Consider the following 22,153-nt stretch of genomic DNA (forward strand, 5'->3'; position numbering starts at 1 on the left):
ACAGTTTTATATCAACTTTATTATTACTACCATTACCTCCCCAACATTTGAAACCTTTCACATCTTTCCATTTCCCTTGTTTTTTTGTTCTGGAATCTCTGACTTTTACAAAAAGAGTTGGCTCAGTGAGAGTCAAAGCAAAATTTAGCTGCCCTTGGTTTTTCTCTTACATCTAAAACCTCAATAGATATCCAGTGTTTACCTGGAAAGTGGCTGACTGCATTCTGGCAAGGGCTTCAGGCAATCAGATGTGGGATTGGTGGACTCCCCTGGTGATCTGGTGGTTAAGACTCTGAGCTTCCACTGCACGGGTCACTGTTTGATCCCTAAACCAGGGATCAGGGAAGTTCTGCATGCCGTGGGTGACAGCCAAAAAAAACAAGTGGGATGTGGGATTGGTGTCAGAAGTGGGATCAATGCCACTTCTTTTTTAATCCTACTCCTGTTGGTTGGAGGTCTGAGGATTGCCTTAAGAGTTGAACAATCACAGGCCTTTGTTGTTTACCAGATTAGGAGATTCTTCTTAACCCCTCTCCTCAAACTAGGATGTCAACTCTGTGAAAGCAAAATTTCTGATATACTACTTTATCTCCAAATTTGATAACAGTGCCAGCACTCCATAAATATTTGTTGAATGAATGAATAAACTCCTTAACAACAAGATTTAGGTTGATTTCCAGTTGATTTCCAACTGACACCCATGGATTAGATATCAAAGTCTAAGATCTTGTCAGCATCTTGTCTTTACATTCATAATGCAGTTTGGAAATTTCTCTCTCTAAGTAGTGGACACCCCTGGCCCCTTCCAGCCCTCAGGTTAAAGGATTCTGCCTTTAGGCAATTTCAAACACCAGCCTTAAGTGGAGAGACCCTTACTCCTAAGCTACATCTCTGTGGCATTGAGGGTCATTGTCTCCTTTGGCAGGCAGAATATGACAGTGAGTGTTTAGGAGGGAATCTAGGGGATCAGGCAACTTCTCTGCTCAGTCATATATTCCACAAGTTTCCTTTCATATGGTTGAATGAGCAGTGCCTGCAACAGTTCCCATGGACAGGGACTCATCCCCAGGCACCAGGGGCCCCTTGCAATATTCACCCATTTGGCTGTCAGCATCTCATTATCTTTCAGTAACCCCTACTTGTGGATTTGCAGGCAGATCAGGATCCTGAAGGGTGATCTTTATCCTCCCCCTCCCTCTAGTGCCTCACTCTGGGGACGGTGGTTTGAGCACCCCCAGACATGTATTGAAGGTGGGGGGGGGGTTGTGTCCTGAGTGGAATCCTTCTCCTAATCCTCCATGGTGAGGGGATGGGAAAAGAATGTTTTCCACTCCACAGACTGCCTTCCCCCACAAGGCAACCTCACCCTTCATCCATTTCAGCTAGCCAGTGTGAGGAAACACTGAGGTGGCAGTGCCAGAACTATTCTTAGCAGGGGATTATAAAGAAGGAATCTGTGAATACTCTTACATTAATCTTTCAGTCCCTCTGGTACATATTTACTCTCAATCTAGGCCATATGTTCCTTAGGAAACCAAGAAGCTTTTACAAACAAAGATTAGAAGCAGATTCTGAGCCTTCTATAAATGGTGGCCCCCTCATCTCTGAATTGACAGGTCCTAGCACCAGATGACCTCAAAACAGAGTGGTCTAGCACTAGGGATTTCCAAACTTTTTCTTAAACCATGCTTATGGCTGAGTGGGGAAGGCTCTAAAGCTTATCTACTTCTATTACCTCATATCCTTTCCAAATCAATTTGTACAGATTTGTGAACTTAAACAAAAAGAAAATCCTATGAAGTAAACTGTACATCATGTTTAGGGGGATTGGTTTGCTTTAGATTTGTGGTTTTTGTTTCAGCCCCAAATTAATAGCTGCCTTGAATCCTTAGTTCCTTAATACATGGGTCCATGGTATCAAGCTAGTTAAAGTTCCACTGAATTATAAACTTCGTCTATGCGACTCTCAGTTTATCAAGGGTCAGTCCTGTGCCTATCATGGTCACCACCATGTGCCTCACACAGTGCCTTGTACGTAGTGAACAGATATTTCTTCAGCGAGTAGATGAATGGACACATTTACTTAGCCTGCTTCTCTGCATATTTAAGTAAATTAATCTGTCCTCAAAATGGTCTGCAAATCTGTTTTTTGTCAGCAAACCACTTTTACCTTTGTTTTGTTAGCACCGATGGGTGGTCTTACTTTTGTGGTGAAAGGTGTGACCCATGTAGAACTGAATGATGCCCCATCTTGCCATGGAACTGCTCTTGGTTAAATGATTTTTTATCTTCATACCCTCCATCCATTAGGAATTAAATGTTTATTTGGTTTAAATCTATTACAATAACCCGAGGCAAAAAGAACTGAAAAGTTCTTTTTACAGACAAAGCTTCTTAGTCAGCAGATTTACAATGAAACAAAGAACATGGTCCCAAGTGGCAGAGTGTAAAAATATGGGAAAAGTTTAGATAGAGTTCCCTGAATTGAAACAAACCACCATCTATAGGTAATCCCAGTTTCTCTTTTTACTTTTCATGCTATGTTTGAGGACAGAAGTCTGCTGAGAGAACCTGCCCCCCATTTTTGAAAAATGCCTTATTTTAATCAGTGAATCCACATTTCAAGTTTGCCTGAGGTTTGATGAGCATGATGTAGCGGGACCATGCTCCCATCCATGGTGACATCAACGAATAAACAGCCCAGCTCTCCTGGCACTTTCCTCAGCTTCCCTGGCCTGACAGAAGCCCTTTGTCATCACTGATCAGTAGATGCTTTGTGAGCTTGTAGTGTAAGAGTTTCTAAGAATTGACAGTCATGCTAGCAGGTGCTGCTGAATTTACCATACTGAGATCTGTTAAAACCACTCCATCCCACGGTGGAGGGACCATAAAGAGCCTAAGATTTGGTACAGAGCCCTGCAGTTGCATATGTGTTGCATGAGAGCTAAGCTCAGGTCTCACTCTGGGAGGGTGACTGAGCACGTGGAGGGCAAACGGGGCAGTGCTCTGCTACTCCAGAGCATTTCTCTCCAGGCTAAATTATTCTTCTTCCCTGAATCCCTTAATTCTGTGAGTTCTACGCTCAGAGCTGCCCTGAGCAGGTAGAAGGTGGCAAGTTTCTTGTTCTCTGACAAGGTGGAGGGAACTGAAGTTACAATATCTATTAAACCCCGATATGCTGAAATTAATCATTTCAAAGGCCTGTTGTTTGCCATGTAACTCTTCTGAAAGATGAATGGTTAGTGATTTAAGGGAATTTAATGCTACCTTCATAAATGATTTTCCCTTTGCACACCCCTTGATTTTCTGTGTTGTTTGAAGCAAAGTAATGACTTCTATGTAACTGATAATTTTAGGAACTTAGCCTGCCATTCATTAGAAAACAATTTGCTCATTTTTTTATCACAAAGAATGTTCCAGGGCATAAAAATGCAGAGGTGCTATGAAGTGCTAAAAAATGACTTTTTAATAGATTAACACACCTAGGAAATTATACTCCTACAGTGGAATCAGTTGACTCAAACCCACTTGCACATGGAGCTAAAGAACATATCACAAATGGGTAAGCGCTCTTCTACCAAGAGGGAGCTTCTCTCTCTCTCTCTCTCTCAGAAGACACTGGCGGCGTTGGGTCCTCTAATTTTAATCAAGTCTCTGAACATCTCTCAGACCTCCATTTGGAGGGAATGGGTGATACTAGGGTTGTTTACCCTCCTGCTTTTTACCATTGTGTGGTCCTGATGTGATAACTGAGAAGGTATTTGCAGAAGCAGTTGTTAGGGTGCACGATTTGTGCCCCTTGAAACGATGTCACTGGGTGTAAGGTGTGGAGGCTCGGGCTTTCTTGCAGGTGTGTGTGAAGCATATCGGCGTGCTCACTTCAAAGGAACTTCACTCCTTTGAAGTTCACATCATGCTCTGCCATCTTCTCCGCCTCCCACTTCCTGTCGTTTATCAACTTCCTGTCTCTGGCTAGTGGTCAACTGGCCGACCCCAGCTCCTGCTGTGCTGTGGCTTAAGTCATCACCCGTAGCTCCTGTCTCCATGACTTACCCTTCTCTCCTCTAGATTTCTCGTTCCCAGAACACCTGATCTTCATCCTCATCAAGACATCCAGTGTCTAGACACCTCCATTTTTTTCATCAGCTCCCTCCTGGCCTCACTTTTTGCCTCCTTAAATGCCACTCTTTCAGTCCTCTCCGCTCTCCATTCCTATATTTCTCCTACAGCCCCACGCCTCCACTCTTCTGACTAGAAAATCACATTGGTACCGATTGCCCTTACCAGAGTCCTTTCTATTCGCCACCCCACAAAAACTATTCACCTCCTTCCTTCTCCTCTCAGAGGAAGTGAGACCCCCCTCCTCTTCAAGGCTGGTCCCTCCTTCAAGCTGGTGCTTGGACCCCAGCCTCCCATCCATCCGAGCTCCCTCATCATCTCTCCTCTTTCCTATGTCTCCTCTGCCACTTGCCCAAAACTGGGTCCATGTCCTCAGCCACGAAACACATTCCAGTCTTTCCCATCCCCGCCTAACTCTCTTCAGGAGGAAAACAAGACCTCTGGCTGAGCTTTTACACTTATACACATATTCCCACCCTCACGTTCCCTCCCTTTTCTCCTTCTCACCAAGACCTTACCAAGTCTCTCCTTCACTCTCCAGCCATTCCATCTGTCATGGTGACTCTCTAATTCCCAAATCCAATCCATTCTCCTCTTTGTCTTGTTTAAAGGACAAACTTGTTTCTTCTAGAGTAGCATTGTTCAACAGAAATATAATGCAAGCCATGTATATGATTTTTCTAGTAGCCACATTGCAAAAATTAAAAGAGACGGTGAAACTAATTTTAATAATGTATTTTATTTAACCCCAAATATAAAAATGTCATTTTCATGTGTAATCGATATAAAAATAATTCATATTTTATATTCTTTTTTGAATTATTTTTACTAGGTCTTCGAAACCTGGTGTGTGCTTTGCAGTTATAACACATCTTAATGTGGACAAGCCACAGTTCAAGTGCTCAAGAGCTGCATGTGGCCAGTGCTACCATATTGGACAGTGCGGTTTTAGATATTCTTCTGTCACTTACCTTTTGGAAACAATCTCTTCTGGCCCTCCTCCAACCTCTCCAACCATTCCTTCCCAGTGCCCCATCTCTGCTTCCTCTTCCAGCCCCTCACATGCTGTTGGTCCTTAGGATTTCACTTTTGGCCATTCTCTTTTTTCACCTTACACTCTCTCCCTGATTCATATGTTCTACCTACTGGCTGATGATTCCCAAAGTCATATGTCTGAGTCCCACCTCTCAGTTTAACCTCCAGCTGGTATAGCCAACCCACAGATGTCCAAAGTTTGACATGCCAAAATGGAACTCATCATCTTCCCTCAAAACTCTTCTTCTGTCTCAGTCAGCGGTGCCACCGTCCACCTAGAGGCCCAAGCAGAGAACTGGTGTTCCACTTGAATTGCTCTTCCTCCTTCATCCCCTAGAGCTAATCAATTATAAAGTCTTTGCGGTATACTTCACCAATATTTCCTTAAATATTCACTTGTCTCCTTCACAACCACTGCTTTAGTCCAGAGATACATCATCCCTCTCTTGGATTATTACACTGGCCTCTTCAGTAGTCTTCGCCTTTACTTGTACTTCCTCTACGCCGTCCCTTATGCCCTCAATGTTTCACCCAAATAATTTGATGTTCACCTAAAATGGCCAAGTCTGGGAGTATACCTCTATTTTGTTAAAAAGGGCTGTGTTATAGGCTTCAGTCAAGAGCATTTTCAAGATAGAAGGGTTCTCTTAGGGTAGTGCATAGTTCCCCTGCCTGACACCCTTCTTTCAACTCTACTTCTTCGCTGAGCAGCTCTATAGATGGTTCTAGAAAACATGGGAATACGTTGAACAGAATCCGTTTCCTTTTGTTTTGATAATAGAGAGCTCCCATGGCTTTGGAGACTTTTCTTAAACCTGGACTCTTCCTGGAGCAGTGGTTCTTAGTTGATCCCAATCCCCCTCTCTGTCTGTCTCTCTCTCTCTCCCTCCAGACATCTTTGAAAATATAATTAAAACATGCCTCCTTTCCCCAGAAAAAATGTACACGTACAAAACAATTTGGCATGAATGTCAGGGGTTTCACTGAGTCCCTGCAGCCCATCCATGGGGGTGATAGATCTTGTTGGAGGACAGTTTTAAAACAGTGCTCACATCACCCACTGGTTCCCACCTGGAACCAGGATCAAGGATAGCTGGGTTTCCCAAGACATTTTGAAAACTCTTAGAGCATTTTGATAGCACATTTTGGAATCTGAAGAAAGCTACGTTTCCTCCAAGGACACTTTGAACATGGTCTGACTAACTACACTAAAAACAATGCCAAACTTGCATTTCTTGGCTAAATGAAGCTGAGTTCCGCCACACCCGCACCTCTCTTTATAGAAGCTGCTTGGAACGACTCTGTTTCTCACAGGCTTTCTGAGCCTTCCTCCCTAGTTGGCTCTCACGTTGCGCTCGTCTTGGGTTGTGACTGACTTCCTTGACCTCCTCAGTGACTTCAGAAGCTGCCCCAAGAGCCCTGGCATTGAACCCTCTTCAGTGCATCTCAGGTCATCGTGTACTCTGCTCCACCCCTTGCTTTGCCAGCCCAGCACCCCAGGGAGGGGCGACGGGTGGGGAGGTGAATACCTGGGCGCTGGCCACCCCTGGGGCCCTTTGTGGGGTGAGAGCCTGTGTCAGGGTAACACTCACATGTCTTCAAGTGTGTCTAAGCTTTCTCTTCAGCAGCTGAGCTGCTGGGCAGTGGGGTTGCAGCTGGGATTGACCCGTCACGGTCCTTCCATGCCCACAGGAAACATGGGGCCTGGGGTGGTGACTCCACTCAGGGGAGTGGGGTGGGTCTCCAGCAGCTTGCACCCCCAGCACTGGGGAGGAATAGGGCTGCCTCGTGACTTAACACCACATCACACACTTGAGCTCCCAGACCTCTCCTCCACCCTCTCTTACTTGAATAGCTGCACTCCCGCCTTCTCCAAGCTCAAGCCTGTCCTTCCTCCTCTCTCCTGATTATCCACTTCGCTTGCTCTCTTGCCAGGTTCCCTCCTTAAATTTCTTTCCCAATGGAAACTCTTTCTCCTTTGTTTCCCAGAGTCTCTTCAGAGCCCCACTTGCCCCCATGAGGCCCCTTCGTGTCTCTGCTCCTCCCCCCTTCCCCCATGGCTCGCCTTCCTAGCCCTTAACCTCTCTGCACCTCCCTGCTGATTCCCAGTTGCACTCACGGCCTCCTCCCTCTCCCGTCCTGTGTGCCAGCTGGGAACAACCAGCTATAAAGAGTTTATTGGACTGAAAAGTGAGTGAATGTTCTCACACGCTCTACTCTTTCCCACCTCAGCAAAGCTTTTCAGACTCACGTTTCCAAAGGAATCTGAATCTGGAAGGATTTAGATCCACTGAAAAATGCTAAACCTCCAGTGTTTGGCTGTGTTTGAAATTGTTGGCAGTCCCTACCACATCTGATGTTATGCACCCTGTTTATAGATGCCTGGAAAGAAGCCTTTAATGCTTGTATTGTGTTTTAACTTGCTTTCCTTTGGAGGCAGGGAATTGTCAAGTAAGTATGCACAGCACTCTGCAAAAGCCCAGGTGTTCGATGAGCATCTAGAACTAAGCGTTCATGCAGAATTCACAACCGTGAAGGGTCTATACTTACACTCTGCTGAATTTGCCACAATGCAGGTTTCTGCCTTTTGCCCCCTCATCTTCCGTTTTGAAGCAATACAGCTGTAAACATGCTTGTGAAATAAGAAAGAAACATTCTGAGATTGCTTTACTTTTCAGTTTTTAACTGAAAATCAAGGTGAAAGAAAGCATCGGATTGCCTCTACGTGTATATATATACACAATCTCCTGTATATATAAATACACAGTGGTTGTGCTTGTATGCATACTCTGTATACACTGTATAATATGTGACATATTATACAACCTGAGTATGCCCTGAAAACAAGCCCGGCGTGTAATCTCAAATTCTGCCTTATGAACCGTGCTCTAGTCCCAGCGTCCCCTTGCTCCCATCTCAGACCTTGGCTTGCTTTTGTCATACATTCGAAGACTCTTAGGTGGAAGAAGAAACCCACGGATTTCATTTAAAAGTTCCACTAAAACAGAAGAAAGAGCAGATGTCCCGGGAAGCGATAATTAATGCGAAGGCAGTCTAATTGTGAAAACTGGCCTGCCCCCGGCCTCCCGCTTTTGCTCAATTTGGCGGCGATGATATCAGCCGGGGGTGTCGTTTTGCAGAGACGCGCTCTCTCCCCATTCTCCGGTGGTGATTGTGATGCCATTTGGTCCAATTATCACTTATGATTACATAACATGTTTTGACTGAAGAGTTTCTGAGAAAATAAAGCTACCTTGTTTCTCCCCAGCACAAAAACGCAAGCCCTTCCAGCAGGCAAGCTGCCCTCCCAAGAAACACTGCGAATGATTAGGCTAAATTATTGAACTTGAGTCAGACACAAAGCAGCCATTGTGCCTAACTCCCAACGACATCCAGGAGGATGTGATTGTTCTTCTGACAACAAGTTTCTCCCCAGCACACTCTAAAATAAGCAGTGGCCCCAGGCGCACTGGCAAAGTCCGTAGAGGGTGCGGAAGCAGTGACAAGGCTTCCTTTTTTCTCCCTATCCTGTAGGCGCTTTAGTGCAGAGTTTGCCCAGAGACGCCAGGGTATGAGCTTTCTGAATTTGCAGAGCGGTGCACTCTTTCATTTCTGTTTTAGCTCTTTGCTGGCATGCTCGGGAAGCATGGTGTGTGCCACACGGGCATGTCTGTTCACTTGGACGATGCTTGTGCATGAATGAGGTGCTTGCTAGTGTGGCTCTGACCTGTACTAAGTCTCTCACTTGGCTTTGTGTGCTGCTCGCAAGGGGATCCAGGTAATCCTTTCTCTTTGCATAGCCCAAGAGCCGTAGCTAATGGTGGGAGCAGATGCAGGTCCCACCTGTTCATCCCTGGGCCCCTAAACTCTGAGAGAAGTCTGTTACCAAAAGATGGCCTTCCTCATATACAAGTCCTTGAGGGCTTACCCATTAAAGAAATCTCTTAATTAAAATTGGAGGCCCAGATCTCCAAAACCAAGCAGGGAAAAGTAACCTTGGGCATGGTGGTAGCAGTTGAATGCAGACCATGACCCTGAGGGACAGGGCAGTGGAGGAGTTTGTTCTGTCTTTCATGCCTTTGCTTCCTACGTGCCCTTTTGTGTGGCAAGAATGACCTGGGCACTTGGGCTTCAGGGCCCGTTCCCAGGCATGGCTTATAAGTCCTACTTCACAACACGCCATGATCTCTGGCCACCTAATTCTGAACGGTGTTGGTACATCCCTGTCTGAAGAGTGGCCGGTGGGTTCAGGAAGTGTGGCCTCTTCCTTCCCAGACTTAGGCTCCTCTTTAGTTTTAAGACCAGCCCCTCTGGCTCATGCATTCTTCCTGGCTCCCAGGAGAGAGGGACTGACCCTGGCTCTGATGCCTTACGTGTGGGGAAGCCCAACCCGGTGCCTGTGAATCCAGGACCCAAAATGTCAGAAACAGCTTTTCCTGGGGTGGGGGGTGGGGGGGAGGGAGGGGGCAGGACAGATCAAACCCAGGCGTGGGGTCCTCCAAGTGGGGGAGGGGAGAGAGCCTGGCACTGGTCTTAGCTGACCTCGCTGGACAAGCAACCTTGCTGCCTTTTGTTCAACACTGTATTTCTTTTGGCCACTCTCTGTTCTAGACCACCCGTTAGCAGAGCAGCTCCCCAGCCTGAGAAACTCCAGAAGAACAGTATCACCAAAAAAAAGAAATTGGTTGAGGTGAGGAGGTTCAACTATTTTGCTTTTAATCTGATATCGATGTTCTAAGATCTGCCTGGTGGACATCACCATCTGCAAGTCCCACACAGCGGTCCCCAACCTTTTGGGCACCATGGACTGGTTTCGTGGAAGACAGTTTTTCTGCGGATGCGGGGGGAGGTGCAGATGGTTTGGGGATGATTCAAGTGCATTACACTTATTGTGTGCTTCTATTATTATTACATTGTAATATTTAATGAAATAATTATACAACTCACCATAATGCAGAATCAGTGGGAGCCCTGAGCTTGTTTTCGCTTGCCACTCACGGATAGGGTTTTGGTATGAGTCTGCAAGCAATTGATTTATTACGGTCTCTGTGCAGTCAAACCTCTCTGCTAATGATAATCTGTATTTGCAGCTGCTCCCCATCGCTAGCATCATTGCCTCAGCTCCACCTCAGATCATCAGGCATTAGATTCTCATAAGGAGCGCACAACCTAGATCCTTCGCATGCGCAGTTCACAGTAGGGTTCGCGCTCCTGTGAGAATCTAATGCCACCGCTGATCTGACAGGAGGCAGAGCTCAGGTGGTAATGAGAGCCATGGGGAGCGGCTGTAAATACAGGTGAAGCTTCTATCGCTCACCCGCTGCTCACCTCCTGCTGTGTGGCCGGTTCCTAACAGGCACTGGTCTGTGGCCTGGGGGTTGGGGACCCCTGCCACAGATGCCTTCAAGTGACCCTAACTGGACCCGATGGCTCTCCCTTATCCTCTCTCCCTTCCACACAGTACTGTGTCCCCCAGCAGTGACCAGAGTCCCATCCCCACATCCCCTGGGTCACGTTCTTTCAGCCCTGCCTTGAAGGGTTCCTTCAGACCCTTCCCAGGTCCTATGGGTACTAACTCAAAAATGTCCCAGACCTGGCCCCTTTTCCCTGTACCTAGTACCACTCAGGGAGTGGGGTGCGTAGAGAGTGCAGGCTTATTCACTGTCTCTAATGTTGTTTGAGCCCTTGCCGTGTGCCAGTACCTTGCTGTATATATACTTCCCACCAAGTATTTCACACATGCCTCACATCTACCTACAAGGTGGGTACCATTATTGTTCCATTTTACAGATGAGAACACTATAGCTCAGAGAAGTCAAGTGATATGTTAGGCCCCAGCCCAAGATCACCAAGCCAGTACTCCGTTGTTAGGATGGCAGCTCCAGGGGACCTGCTGTTTTCTGAAAGAGGCCTCCTAACTGTTCTTTCTGCCTCCAGACTTTTCCCTTTCCTCTTTGACACATGCCTTTGCTGCCCACAGAGTTAGCTCTTGAAAATACAACTCTTCATGCCTCACCCCAGCTTTAAGACCCAGGAGATTCCCACATTCCTGATGGGATCCAAGCTCATGGTTTCAGAACCTCACCTAGGAGCCCCCTTCCTAGCTCATCACCTGAGATTCTCCACTGCAACTCATGTGTCTAACCCCACAGCCATGAATGTTCTCTGAGGCTGCCTGGGACTTTCAGGCCCCTGTGATTTCAAGCTCCTTATGCTGAGAAGCCTCCTCCTCTTCCCTCCCCACACCCCACCCTTCCAAGCCCTTCTCTGTGCAATCTTCCCTGATGCTCCCCGCCCTAACCCTCCTGTACTCCACCCTCCCCACACCCCCTCCTCCACACCCTTGTCGGGCTCTACTACCGTAGTTCCCTACTCATCTCTCTCCTCTGCTGCGCTCCAAACTCCCGAGGCAGGAAAATCTATCTGAAACATTTGTATTGGAAAAGGGAAATATGTTGCGGGGGGTTTATCATAGAACACAGCACAGGTCAAGAAATACAGCTGAACTTCAGGAAAGACAGGGTCCAGGAGCTGAAAAGCTGCTCTGAGCCAAGATGGTGCCTCTTTCTGCCCAGCAGGGCCTCGTGCATGCCTGACGCATTCGTCTCTTTTCCTGCAGACTTCTTGAACTTCTTTAGTAGACTGTGGTGCTATCCAGTGCCCAAGTTTTACATCTCTTACCAGGGTCCTCAATTCTAAATTCCTGGCGGAAACTATCTGATTGGCCCAGCTTGAGTCAGTTGTCCACCTAGACTGGGGAATCACATATTACACACGCAGTTTCTGGGAAAGACATGGGGTGGGGAAGAGACTAGAGGTGGGTAGCCGCTCGCTCAGTTGAAAGGAGGAGAAGGGCTTTCCAGGTGAGAGATAATTTAAAAAAAAAAAGAGTCATAAAAATAGGAAACCTCCTGATATGTGGGCTAAATGGACATGTCAGCTTGACCAAGGGTCACAGGAGATGTGAGAATAGGGCCTGATTGTGCCAACTTAAGGAGTCTGGACTCACCCATAGGTAGTGAAAGTCATTGAATGCTTCTGAGTAAGGAGGTGTTGTGGTATTTTAGAATTAATCTGATGTTTGCAATTCGCAAGCTTTGGAGAGAGAAAAGGCTAGAATCAGGAAACCTAGAGAAAAGGGACCCACATCTTCTTAATCTTGTATCCCTCCCCCCGCAAGCCCCAACCAGCAAGGTGCCCGGTGCAGAAGAGCTGCCAACAGTACAGGTGTGTCAAGTCGAATCAAGAACAGAGCTGATCTGAATCAGTCACTGCTTTTGTCCTGGAAGACAAGGCAGGAAGAAGAGAAAGACTGTAAACCTAGAACAGTATCTAGTTGTTGGGGAGAAAAGAATGTAGATGGTGTAGAAACTTTGTAGGGCAAGCACCAAGCAACAGAATGAGCATGGCATTTGCCTCAGTGCCGTGCTCTGCCGGTCCCTGCTGCCTCTGGGCGAATCAGAGCAGAGCTCTGAGACACCATTCAGCTCACCTTCGAGAGCACCTGCCAAGGCGCAGACGTAAAACTTCTGGGTAACCTTTACCGGATATCACCTTGGTAGGCTTTGCCTCGCCTGAGAAGCAAGGAAGCAAATCTTTTCTATTTCAAAAACTCACTGTAATTCTACATGTTAGCCTGTCCCCCTATTATGTCAAAGAAGTAAAGAAAGGGTTGCACTGTATCCCCAGCTGGTCAAGGAGTGAGTGGTTGGCTGTCTCACCAGCCTCATGGTCCCCATGACATGCGTGTCCCCGACGTGCGGGTTTGTTCCTGTGCCGTTACTTCCTCTAAGGACCCTTTCATCCTTGTGTGGGAATGTAGGAGCTGGCTCTCGACCACGTGTTTGGCTACAGAGGGTTTGACTGTCGCAATAACCTGCATTACCTGAATGACGGTGCTGACATCATCTTCCACGCGGCCGCGGCCGGCATCGTTCAGAACCTGTCCACAGGTAAATGGGTTGGGAGAAACCGCCATCTGAACACAGGCTTTTATTTTAGCCTTTTATGCACGTTCCCACTGGTTAAATGCCCGAAAGCTTAAGCTCTCTCTTCCCTTTAGAGCCATTCCGCTCCATTCCAGACTGGTGTCATGTAGTCCTGGAAGATGCTCAGGCCCACGTTCACAGAGTCAAACCCTCTTTCTCTTTATCCCTCACCCAGCCGCATCTCATCTCAGGCCCTGGAAGGGAGGTGTCGGTGTTTCCATCAGCTCCACGGAGGCCGAGAGGGATGGAGGGAAGCCAGAAGGAGGGTGTGGGGAGTAGAGAAACCCTTATAGACAGTAACCAAGAATAAAAAATGGGGGAACTTTTCTCATTGATTTTTAACAGTCACCAAAATTTTCAGCAACTCAGATTTTCAAGTTTTGTTTGTTTTGAATAATTAACCACATTCACAGTGAGAATGAGAACAATAAACAAGAATACCTAAAATGTCCCTTAACTATAGAATGACTCTTAAATTTAAAAAAAAGTTTAAAAAGAAACACCTCAAGCAAAAAGAATCATTCAGAAACTAATTTAATAGACACGCTTATTTTTACCACAAGATTTAAACACAGTAACATGTTGCCTTTATTTGCTTTATATCTTAAAATAAACCTTTTCTTCCCCTCAAATTTTTATGCTCCTTCATAGTTTTTTGTAGTTCATGCATAGATTTTTTTAGACAGTAAAATCACTGGGCACATAATGATTTGGTTTTTGGGGGCGAGGGGAGCCTTGGAATTTTCTATACATTTTGCTCAATTTTCTAGCCACATGTTACCAGGTTAGTAGCAATGTGCTGTATTCCATGCCATCACTCACCTCTCAGTTCCTGTGCATTTGGGTGGGTTTACAGTGACCACTTGGGCAGTCAGCAAACTGTTTGCTGCAATAGACGATAAAGCTTTTCCTGTCCTTTCTTCCACTTCCTGTGACACATGTTGACTTAGGGCTTCAGGGGGGTGAAGCCATCACCTGTGCTATCCAGGCACCCAGGAGATTAGCACTTGGATAGATAAAGATGACTAAAAGGGATTTCCTAAGTGTTCTCCTGTTTAGTCTTCCCTTTCCAATTAGTACGTAGTGCCATTTTGCTCAGCAAAGCGCTATCTCCAGGTGCCCCCTCCCTGCCCTGCCCAGAGGAAGAGACACTGAGAAGCCGTGGGTCCTGGGCTGCAGGAGGAGGAACCGTTCTGGACTCTGGAAGCCTGTGCACTTGGGCGCCACCCAGGATACAGAAGGATTGAAGTGGAACTTGTGTGTTTAGATTAGATAACAGATACCAGCTCTCCAAAGGAGCTCCCGTCTCCCTAAGGATGATTCCGAAAGTGAGAGTTCGGCACTTTAAGCTCTTGCTTCTACAAGGCCTTTCCAAAGACTCACACAAAGCTTTGGGGTTGCCCCAAGAGCTCTTTCAGTCCCCTGCTCACCCTGCCCCATCTCTCCTAGGGAGCCAGAGCTTCTACCTGGAGCACACGGATGACATCCTCTGCCTCACGGTGAACCAGCACCCCAAGTACAGAAACGTGGTGGCCACCAGCCAGATAGGTAGGAGGGTCCTGCAGCCGCCGAGGCTCTCCCAGCTGAGCAGAGACATTGACTTAGCAGCAGTTACTGGGGAGGCAGCAGGCAGGTCATTGGTATCCACCCTTTCTTGATGTCACTCTTGATTTTTTGAGCCCTGAATGTATCAATGTTGCCTGAGTTGATACAACCAGTGATTGGTGACCTGAAGGACCATTAAGTCAGACCAGAGCCTCATCATCCAAATAAACGGGTGGCCCCCATCCCTGGGGACTTGTGAGAATAATTTTTCAGAGCCCAGGTGTCAAGTGAAGAGCCCCACATCTGAAGCCTGGAGGTTGTGCTTGGCAAGGGTAGATTCCAATATGTGTGCCTGGCTCTTCTCACTCTAGGAAAATGCCAATGACAAATGTGAACTGATTCACATTTGTGAAGAGTGGTGGTTGTTTTCTTTTAACTCTGTCATTTCAAAGGCAATTTTTCCAAACATATCTTCCTGCTTGTTTTCATTGAACCCATGCCCATTTTAAAATTTAATTTGGAACTTTCTGATGCTGGTGTTAAGTGCTTCACTCTTAGAAACATGACTTATTTTAGCTATTGTTTTCCCTTGACGCTTCCTCATTGCCATTGCTCATCCAATGCAGGTGATATTACGGAGACCCCAGGTAAGGCTGTCCCACCTGTGAGTAGTTTGAATCTGCACAGCGAAACCATGTCTGTGTACTTCGTTTGCTGATTGTACCTGGCTGAGTTGCAGATACAAATCATTGACCTCACCAGTTTCCTTTGTGTAAACTCCACCTCGAGTGTGTGTGTTGGACATAAACACCCTTAGGTCTCTGCCTCTGAAAGCACAGCAGATGTTTCCCGTTGTCTCTCACCTCCGGCCAGGCCAGGCCATAGGTCTCTTAGCCCCCGTCACTCTAACGCCCCGAACACCTGTCCTAAAGCGGCTTTTAGGTGAGCGTCAGCGTTGCCTCGGCTCCGCCATTCCCCAGCCTTAGCTCTTCGTCGTACCTCCCACATTCAGGAGCAACACCTTCCATCCACGTGTGGGACGCCATGACCAAACACACCCTCTCCGTGCTGCGGTGCTTCCACTCGAAGGGGGTGAATTACATCAACTTCAGCGCAACCGGGAAGCTGCTGGTGTCAGTGGGCGTGGACCCCGAGCACACCATCACCGTCTGGCGCTGGCAGGAGGGTAAGGGAAGCGGGCTTTCTGTCCCTCTGGGAGGCTTGTTTGTGGCATGGGCTGGGCTCCAACCTAGATCTGCCTCACTCCACGGCCCACCATAGGCACTGCTGCCGCATCAGCAGAAACCAGGGCTCTTGGGATCCTAGAGAAACTGCTCATCAGCTGCCACTGCATCCCTGGACCCCATGGCCTCTGGAGTCCTGAGCTGGTCAGTGAAGGGTCTTTGGGCACTTTGGGAAAGTGGCTCAGTGCTGGCTGGCTCCCTCCTCAGACAGGAGGCAGCAGCCTCCACCATTTCTGTCCTCATCACCTACCTACCCAAACTTCCTTGTCTGTCTGGTGAACCCTGGATCCTGCTGCAGCTTTGTCACCCTGATTGCCTTCTTACAGGAACTGGGATGGGGTTTTATCACCATAGTCTTAGAAACTCTTTTTATTAACATTTTTGAAATGGGGATTCACCTTATAATTAAGACTTACATTTAATGTGACAAGATTTCTATCTTGTCCTCCCCCAATATGTGCGTGCACACAGGCTGCTACTAAATTTACAGTCTTCTTTGGATCAAATGTATGCAATCTTCCATGTATATTCTCAGGGTGGCAAAAGCGGATCCAGTTAGTTAATAATGAGGTCTGTCTCCAGCCGGGCCGCCTGTATCTGGGGCATGCTAAGCCAGGCAGGCACAGAGGAAGCACTTCTCCAATCCAGGGCTTCTCGAGTCCCATGATCTCAGAGGGAGATCTGTGCATGATCTCAGGCACAGTACCTGCCCCTGCACAGTACCTGTCCCAGCACAGTACCTGTCCCAGCACAGCACCTGCCCCAGCACAGTACCTGTCCCAGCACAGTACCTGCCCCAGCACAGTACCTGCCCCAGCACAGTACCTGTCACTGCCTTGTCTCTTGCTCACCTAGGGCCCCTTCTGACTTCCCAAGTGGATTGGTGGAGCCAGGACTTTTAAATAAGCTCCCAGGAAAAAGAGAAGTCTTCCCTTTGGTAATTTTCTCCCATTATCTTTGTTGGAACCAGGATTTGTCTTTATGGAAGGGTTCTAAGTCAGCGATAATGTCTCATAGCCTGACACCAACCAGCAGCTCTTCTGAGCTGATTATGTGTAGTTTTTGCCTTCACTTCAAGTCCTGCTTACAGATAAATAATGTAGTTTTGAGGGAGGTTTATAGCCATTCTTTGTTATCATTAGAGAGTGTATTATTCATTTCTCATTTGTCTTTAACAAATTATCTTGTGGAACCCTTGGGGGGGTGTGTGTGTGTGTCTGTGTGTGTGTGAAACAAAATTAAATGGAATAAAAAAATGAGCTTAATATATAAAATGCATGTTGTCAGGTCCTAGATACGTGTATGAAATTTGTTCTGAGCAACCTGGAAGCCAGTGCAAAGAGGGAGACAGGCATCTTCACAATTAGAAGTGTCCATGAGATTAAAACAAGGCAAAAGCAAACAGTGGATTAGAAGAAATGTGCATGTTATTTATTTTGTATTTTCCCCATGATTGCTGAAATTAATCCTCTTTCCATCTCTTTATTGGCCACTTACATTGCTGCTTCTGCAGTTCAGCTGTTCAAATCCTTTTTTTTTCTGTGGGTGGGAGGGTTGTCTTTTGCTTATGCTTTGTAGCTCTTTACTGATTGTCTTTTAAAGCATCGCATATGTTTTCTTCCAGTCTGTTGTTTTTTAAATTAGTTTATAGTATCCTTGGGGACCATGTTTTTTAAAAGCTCTGAGCCCTAGGTAGTGAGGAATCTGTTCCAGTAAGTCAGGCATTCCATCTGCAGGGAGACAATTACTGCCCTGAGAGGTAACCTGAGGGTCTCCCCAGCCATTCCTGGGAAGGGATTCCAGGAGGGAGTGTCTGAGGGCTGGCTACAGGCCCAGCCATGTTAAGAACCCACCAGTACTCTAATAGCCATTTAAAAGTAAATAAATACAAGTGATGAGGAAGAGGGGAAGAAAAAAAGTATGTGAGTAAATAAAATAGGGAGATTGATTAAGAGGAAGTTGGAATTAAGACATTAAGAATAAGCAGAAAATGGAAAGAAAAGAAGTTTAAAATAAACATTAAAAACTCAAGGGAGGACCTTCAAGATGGCAGAGGAATAAGACGTGGAGATCACCTTCCTCCTCACAAGTACATCAGAAATACATCTACATGTGGAACAGCTCCTACAGAACACCTACTGAACGCTGGCAGAAGACCTCAGACCTCCCAAAAGGCAAGAAACCCCCCACGTACCTGGGTAGGGCAAAAGAAAAAAGAAACAACAGAGACAAAAGGATAGGGATGGGACCTGCACCACTGGGAGGGAGCTGTGAAGGAGGAAAGGTTTCCACACACTAGGAAGCCCCTTCTCAGGCAGAGACGGAGCGGCGGCAGAGAAGCGGCAGAACCATGGAGGAGAGCGCAGCAACAGGGGTGCGGGGGGCAAAGTGGAGAGATTCCCGCACAGAGGATTGGTGCCGACCAGCACTCACCAGCCCGAGAGGCTTGTCTGCTCACCCACCGGGGTGGGCGGGGCTGGGAGCTGAGGCTCGGGCTTCGGTCGGATCCCAAGGAGAGGACTGGGGTTGGTGGCAGGATCACAGCCTGAAGGGGCTAGTGCGCCACAGCTAGACGGGAGGGAGTCCGGGAAAAAGTCTGGAGCTGCCGAAGAGGCAAGAGACCATTGTTGCGTGGTGCGCGAGGAGAGGAGATTCAGAGCACCGCCTAAACGAGCTCCAGAGATGGGCGCGAGCCGTGGCTATCAGCGCGGACCCCAGAGATGGGCATGAGACACTAAGGCTGCTGCTGCAGCCACCAAGAAGCCTGTTTGCAAGCACAGGTCACTATCCATACCTCCACTCCCCGGAGTCTGTGCAGCCCGCCACTGCCAGGGTCCCGTGATCCAGGGACAACTTCCCCAGGAGAACGCACGGCGCGCCTCAGGCTGGTGCAACGTCCCGCCGGTCTCTGCTGCCCCAGGCTCGCCTGGCATCCGTACCCCTCCCTCCCCCCGGCCTGAATGAGCCAGAGCCCCCTAATCAGCTATTACTTTAACCCCGTCCTGTCTGAGCGATGAACAGATGCCCTCAGGCGACCTGCACACAGAGGCAGGGCCAAATCCAAAGCCGAACCCCACGAGCTGTGCGAACAAAGAAGAGAAGGTGAAATCTCTCCCAGCAGCCTCAGGAGCAGCGGATTAAAGCTCCACAATCAACTTGATGTACCCAGCACCTGTGGAATACCTGAATAGACAATGAATCACCCCAAATCTGAGGTGGTGGACTTTGGGAGCAACTGTAGACTTGAGGTTTGCTTTCTGCATATAATTTGTTTCTGGTTTTATGTTTATCTTAGTTTAGTATTTAGAGCTTACTATCATTGGTAGATTTGTTTATTGGCTTGCTTGCTGTCTTTTTATTTTTTGTTTTAATAATTTTTTTAATTTTAATTTTCATAACAATTTTATTTTGTTTTACTTTTTTCTTTCTTTCTTTCTTTTTTTCTCCCTTTTCTTCTGAGCTGTGTGGCTGACAGGGTCTTGATGCTCTGGCCGGGTGTCAGGCCTGAGCCTCAGTAGTGGGAGAGCCGAGTTCAGGACATTGCTCCACCTCCCAGCTCCACATAATATCAATCGGCAAGAGCTCTCCCAGAGATATCCATCTCAACACTAAGACCTAGCTCCACTCAACAACCAGCAAGCTCCAGTGATGGACACCCCATGCCAAACAACTAGCAAGACAGGAACACAACTCCACCCATTAGCAGAGAGACTGAAAAATCATAATAAGTTCCCAGACACCCCAAAACACACCACAGGACTTGGTCCTACCCACCAGAAAGATAAGATCCAGCCTCATCTACCAGAACACAGGCACCAGTCCCCTCTACCAGGAAGCCTACACAACCCACTGAACCAACCTTACCCACTGGGGACGGACACCAAAAACAACGGGAACTAAGAACCTGCAGCCTGCGAAAAGGAGACCCCAAACACAGTAAGTTAAGCAAAATGAGAAGACAGAGAAATACGCAGCAGATGAAGGAACAAGGTAAAAACCCACCAGACCAAACAAATGAAGAGGAAATAGGCAGTCTACCTGAAAAAGAATTCAGAGTAGTGATAGTAAAGATGATCCAAAATCTTGGAAATGGAATGGAGAAAATACAAGAAACGTTTAACAAGGACTTAGAAGAACTAAAGAGCAAACAAACAATGATAAAAAAACACAGTAAATGAAATTTAAAATTCTCTAGAAGGAATCAATAGCAGAATAACAGGCACAAGAATGGATAAGTGACCTGGAAAATAAAATACTGGAAATAACTACTGCACAGCAGAATAAAGAAAAAAGAATGAAAAGAATCGAGGACAGTCTCAGAGACCTCTGGGACAACTTTAAATGCACCAACATTTGAATTATAGGGGTCCCAGAAGAAGAGAAAAAAAAGGGACTGAGAAAATATTTGAAGAGATTATAGTTGAAAAATTCCCTAATATGGGAAAGGAAATAGTCAATCAAGTCCAGAAAGCACAGAGAGTCCCATGCAGGATAAATCCAAGGAGAAACACGCCAAGACACATATTAATCAAACTATCAAAAATTAAATATAAAAAAAATATTATAAACAGCAAGGGAAAAGCAACAGATAACATACAAAGGAATCCCCGTAAGGTTAACAGCTGATCTTTCAGCAGAAACTCTGCAAGCCAGAAGGGAGTGGCAGGACATATTTAAAGTGATAAAAGGGAGAAACCTACAACCAAGATTACTCTACCCAGCAAGTATCTCATTCAGATTCGACAGAGAATTAAAACCTTTACAGACAAGCAAAAGCTAAGAGAATTCAGCACCACCAAACCATCTTTACAACAAATGCTAAAGGAACTTCTCTAGGCAGGAAACACAAGAAAAAGAAAAGACGTACAATAACAAACCCAAAACAATTAAGAAAATGGTAATAGGAACATACGTATTGATAATTACCTTAAGTGTAAATGGATTAAATGCTCCAACCAGAAGACATAGACTGGCTGAATGGATACAAAAACAAGTCCCATATATATGCTGTCTACAAGAGACCCACTTCAGACCTAGGGACACATACAGACTGAAAGTGAGGGGATGGAAAAAGACATTCCTTGCAAATGGAAATCAAAGAAAGCTGGGGTAGCAGTACTCTTATCAGACAAACTAGACTTTAAAATAAAGATTATTACAAGAGACAGAAGGACACTACATAATGTTCAAGGGATCAATCCAAGAAGAAGATATAAAATTTTTAATATTTATGCACCCGATGTAGGAGCACCTCAGTACATAAGGCAAATCCTAGCAGCCATAAAAGGGGAAATCGACAGTAACACAATTATAGTAGGGAAATTTAACACCCCACTTTCACCAATGAACAGGTCAACCAAAATGTAAATAAATAAGGAAACACAAGCTTTAAATGACACATTAAACAAGATGGACTTCATTGATTTTTATAGGACATTCCATCCAAAAACAACAGAAAACACTTTCTTCTCAAGTTCTTATGGAATATTCTCCAGGATAGGTCATATCTTGGGTCACAAATCAAACCACGGTGAATTTAAGAAAATTGAAATCGTATCAAGTATCTTTTCTGACCATAACACTATGAGACAAGATACCAATTACAGGAAAAAAACTGTAAAAAAAAAAAAAAAAAAAACACATGGAGGCTATACAATACACTACTAAATAACCAAGAGGTCACTGAAGAAATCAAAGAGGAAATCAAAATATACCTAGAAACAAATGACAATGACAACACGGTGACCCAAAACCTATGGGAAACAGCAAAAGCAGTTCTAAGAGGGAAGTTTAGAGCAATACAATCCTACCTCAAGAAACAAGAAACATCTCAAATAAACAACCTAACCTAACACCTAAAGCAATTAGAGAAAGAAGAACAAAAAAACCCCAAAGTTAGCGGAAGGAAAGAAATCATAAAGATCAGAAATAAATGAAAAAGGAAGGAAACAGTAGCAAAGATCAATAAAACTAAAAGCTGGTTCTTTGAGAAGATAAACAAAATTGATAAACCATTAGCCACACTCATCAAGAAAAAAAGGGAGAAGACTCAACAGAATTAGAAATGAAAACGGAGAAGTAACAACTGACACTGCAGAAATACAAAGGTTCATGAGAGATTACTACAAACAACTGTATGCCAATAAAATGGACAACCTGGAAGAAATGGACAAATTCTTAGAAAAACGCAACCTTCTAAGACTGAACCAGGAAAAAATAGAA

The 22,153-nt window shown here is 46.0% G+C and overlaps 1 protein-coding gene across 1 annotated transcript in view; it reads left to right on the forward strand.

The window, feature by feature from the left end:
- Positions 1 to 22,153, forward strand: part of EML6 (EMAP like 6) — a gene marked incomplete at both ends in the record, with an annotated part of 312,634 nt that overhangs the window by 275,901 nt on the left and 14,580 nt on the right. Inside the window, 5 exons of the mRNA XM_082672746.1 lie at positions 9,766 to 9,844; positions 12,977 to 13,106; positions 14,592 to 14,690; positions 15,314 to 15,334; positions 15,700 to 15,873. Coding sequence (XP_082528872.1) covers positions 9,766 to 9,844; positions 12,977 to 13,106; positions 14,592 to 14,690; positions 15,314 to 15,334; positions 15,700 to 15,873 — 503 coding nt within the window. The remainder of the gene's footprint in view (positions 1 to 9,765; positions 9,845 to 12,976; positions 13,107 to 14,591; positions 14,691 to 15,313; positions 15,335 to 15,699; positions 15,874 to 22,153) is intronic.

Source organism: Grampus griseus (assembly GCF_964374135.1).
Source record: "Grampus griseus genome assembly, chromosome: 15".
NCBI lineage: Eukaryota > Metazoa > Chordata > Mammalia > Artiodactyla > Delphinidae > Grampus > Grampus griseus.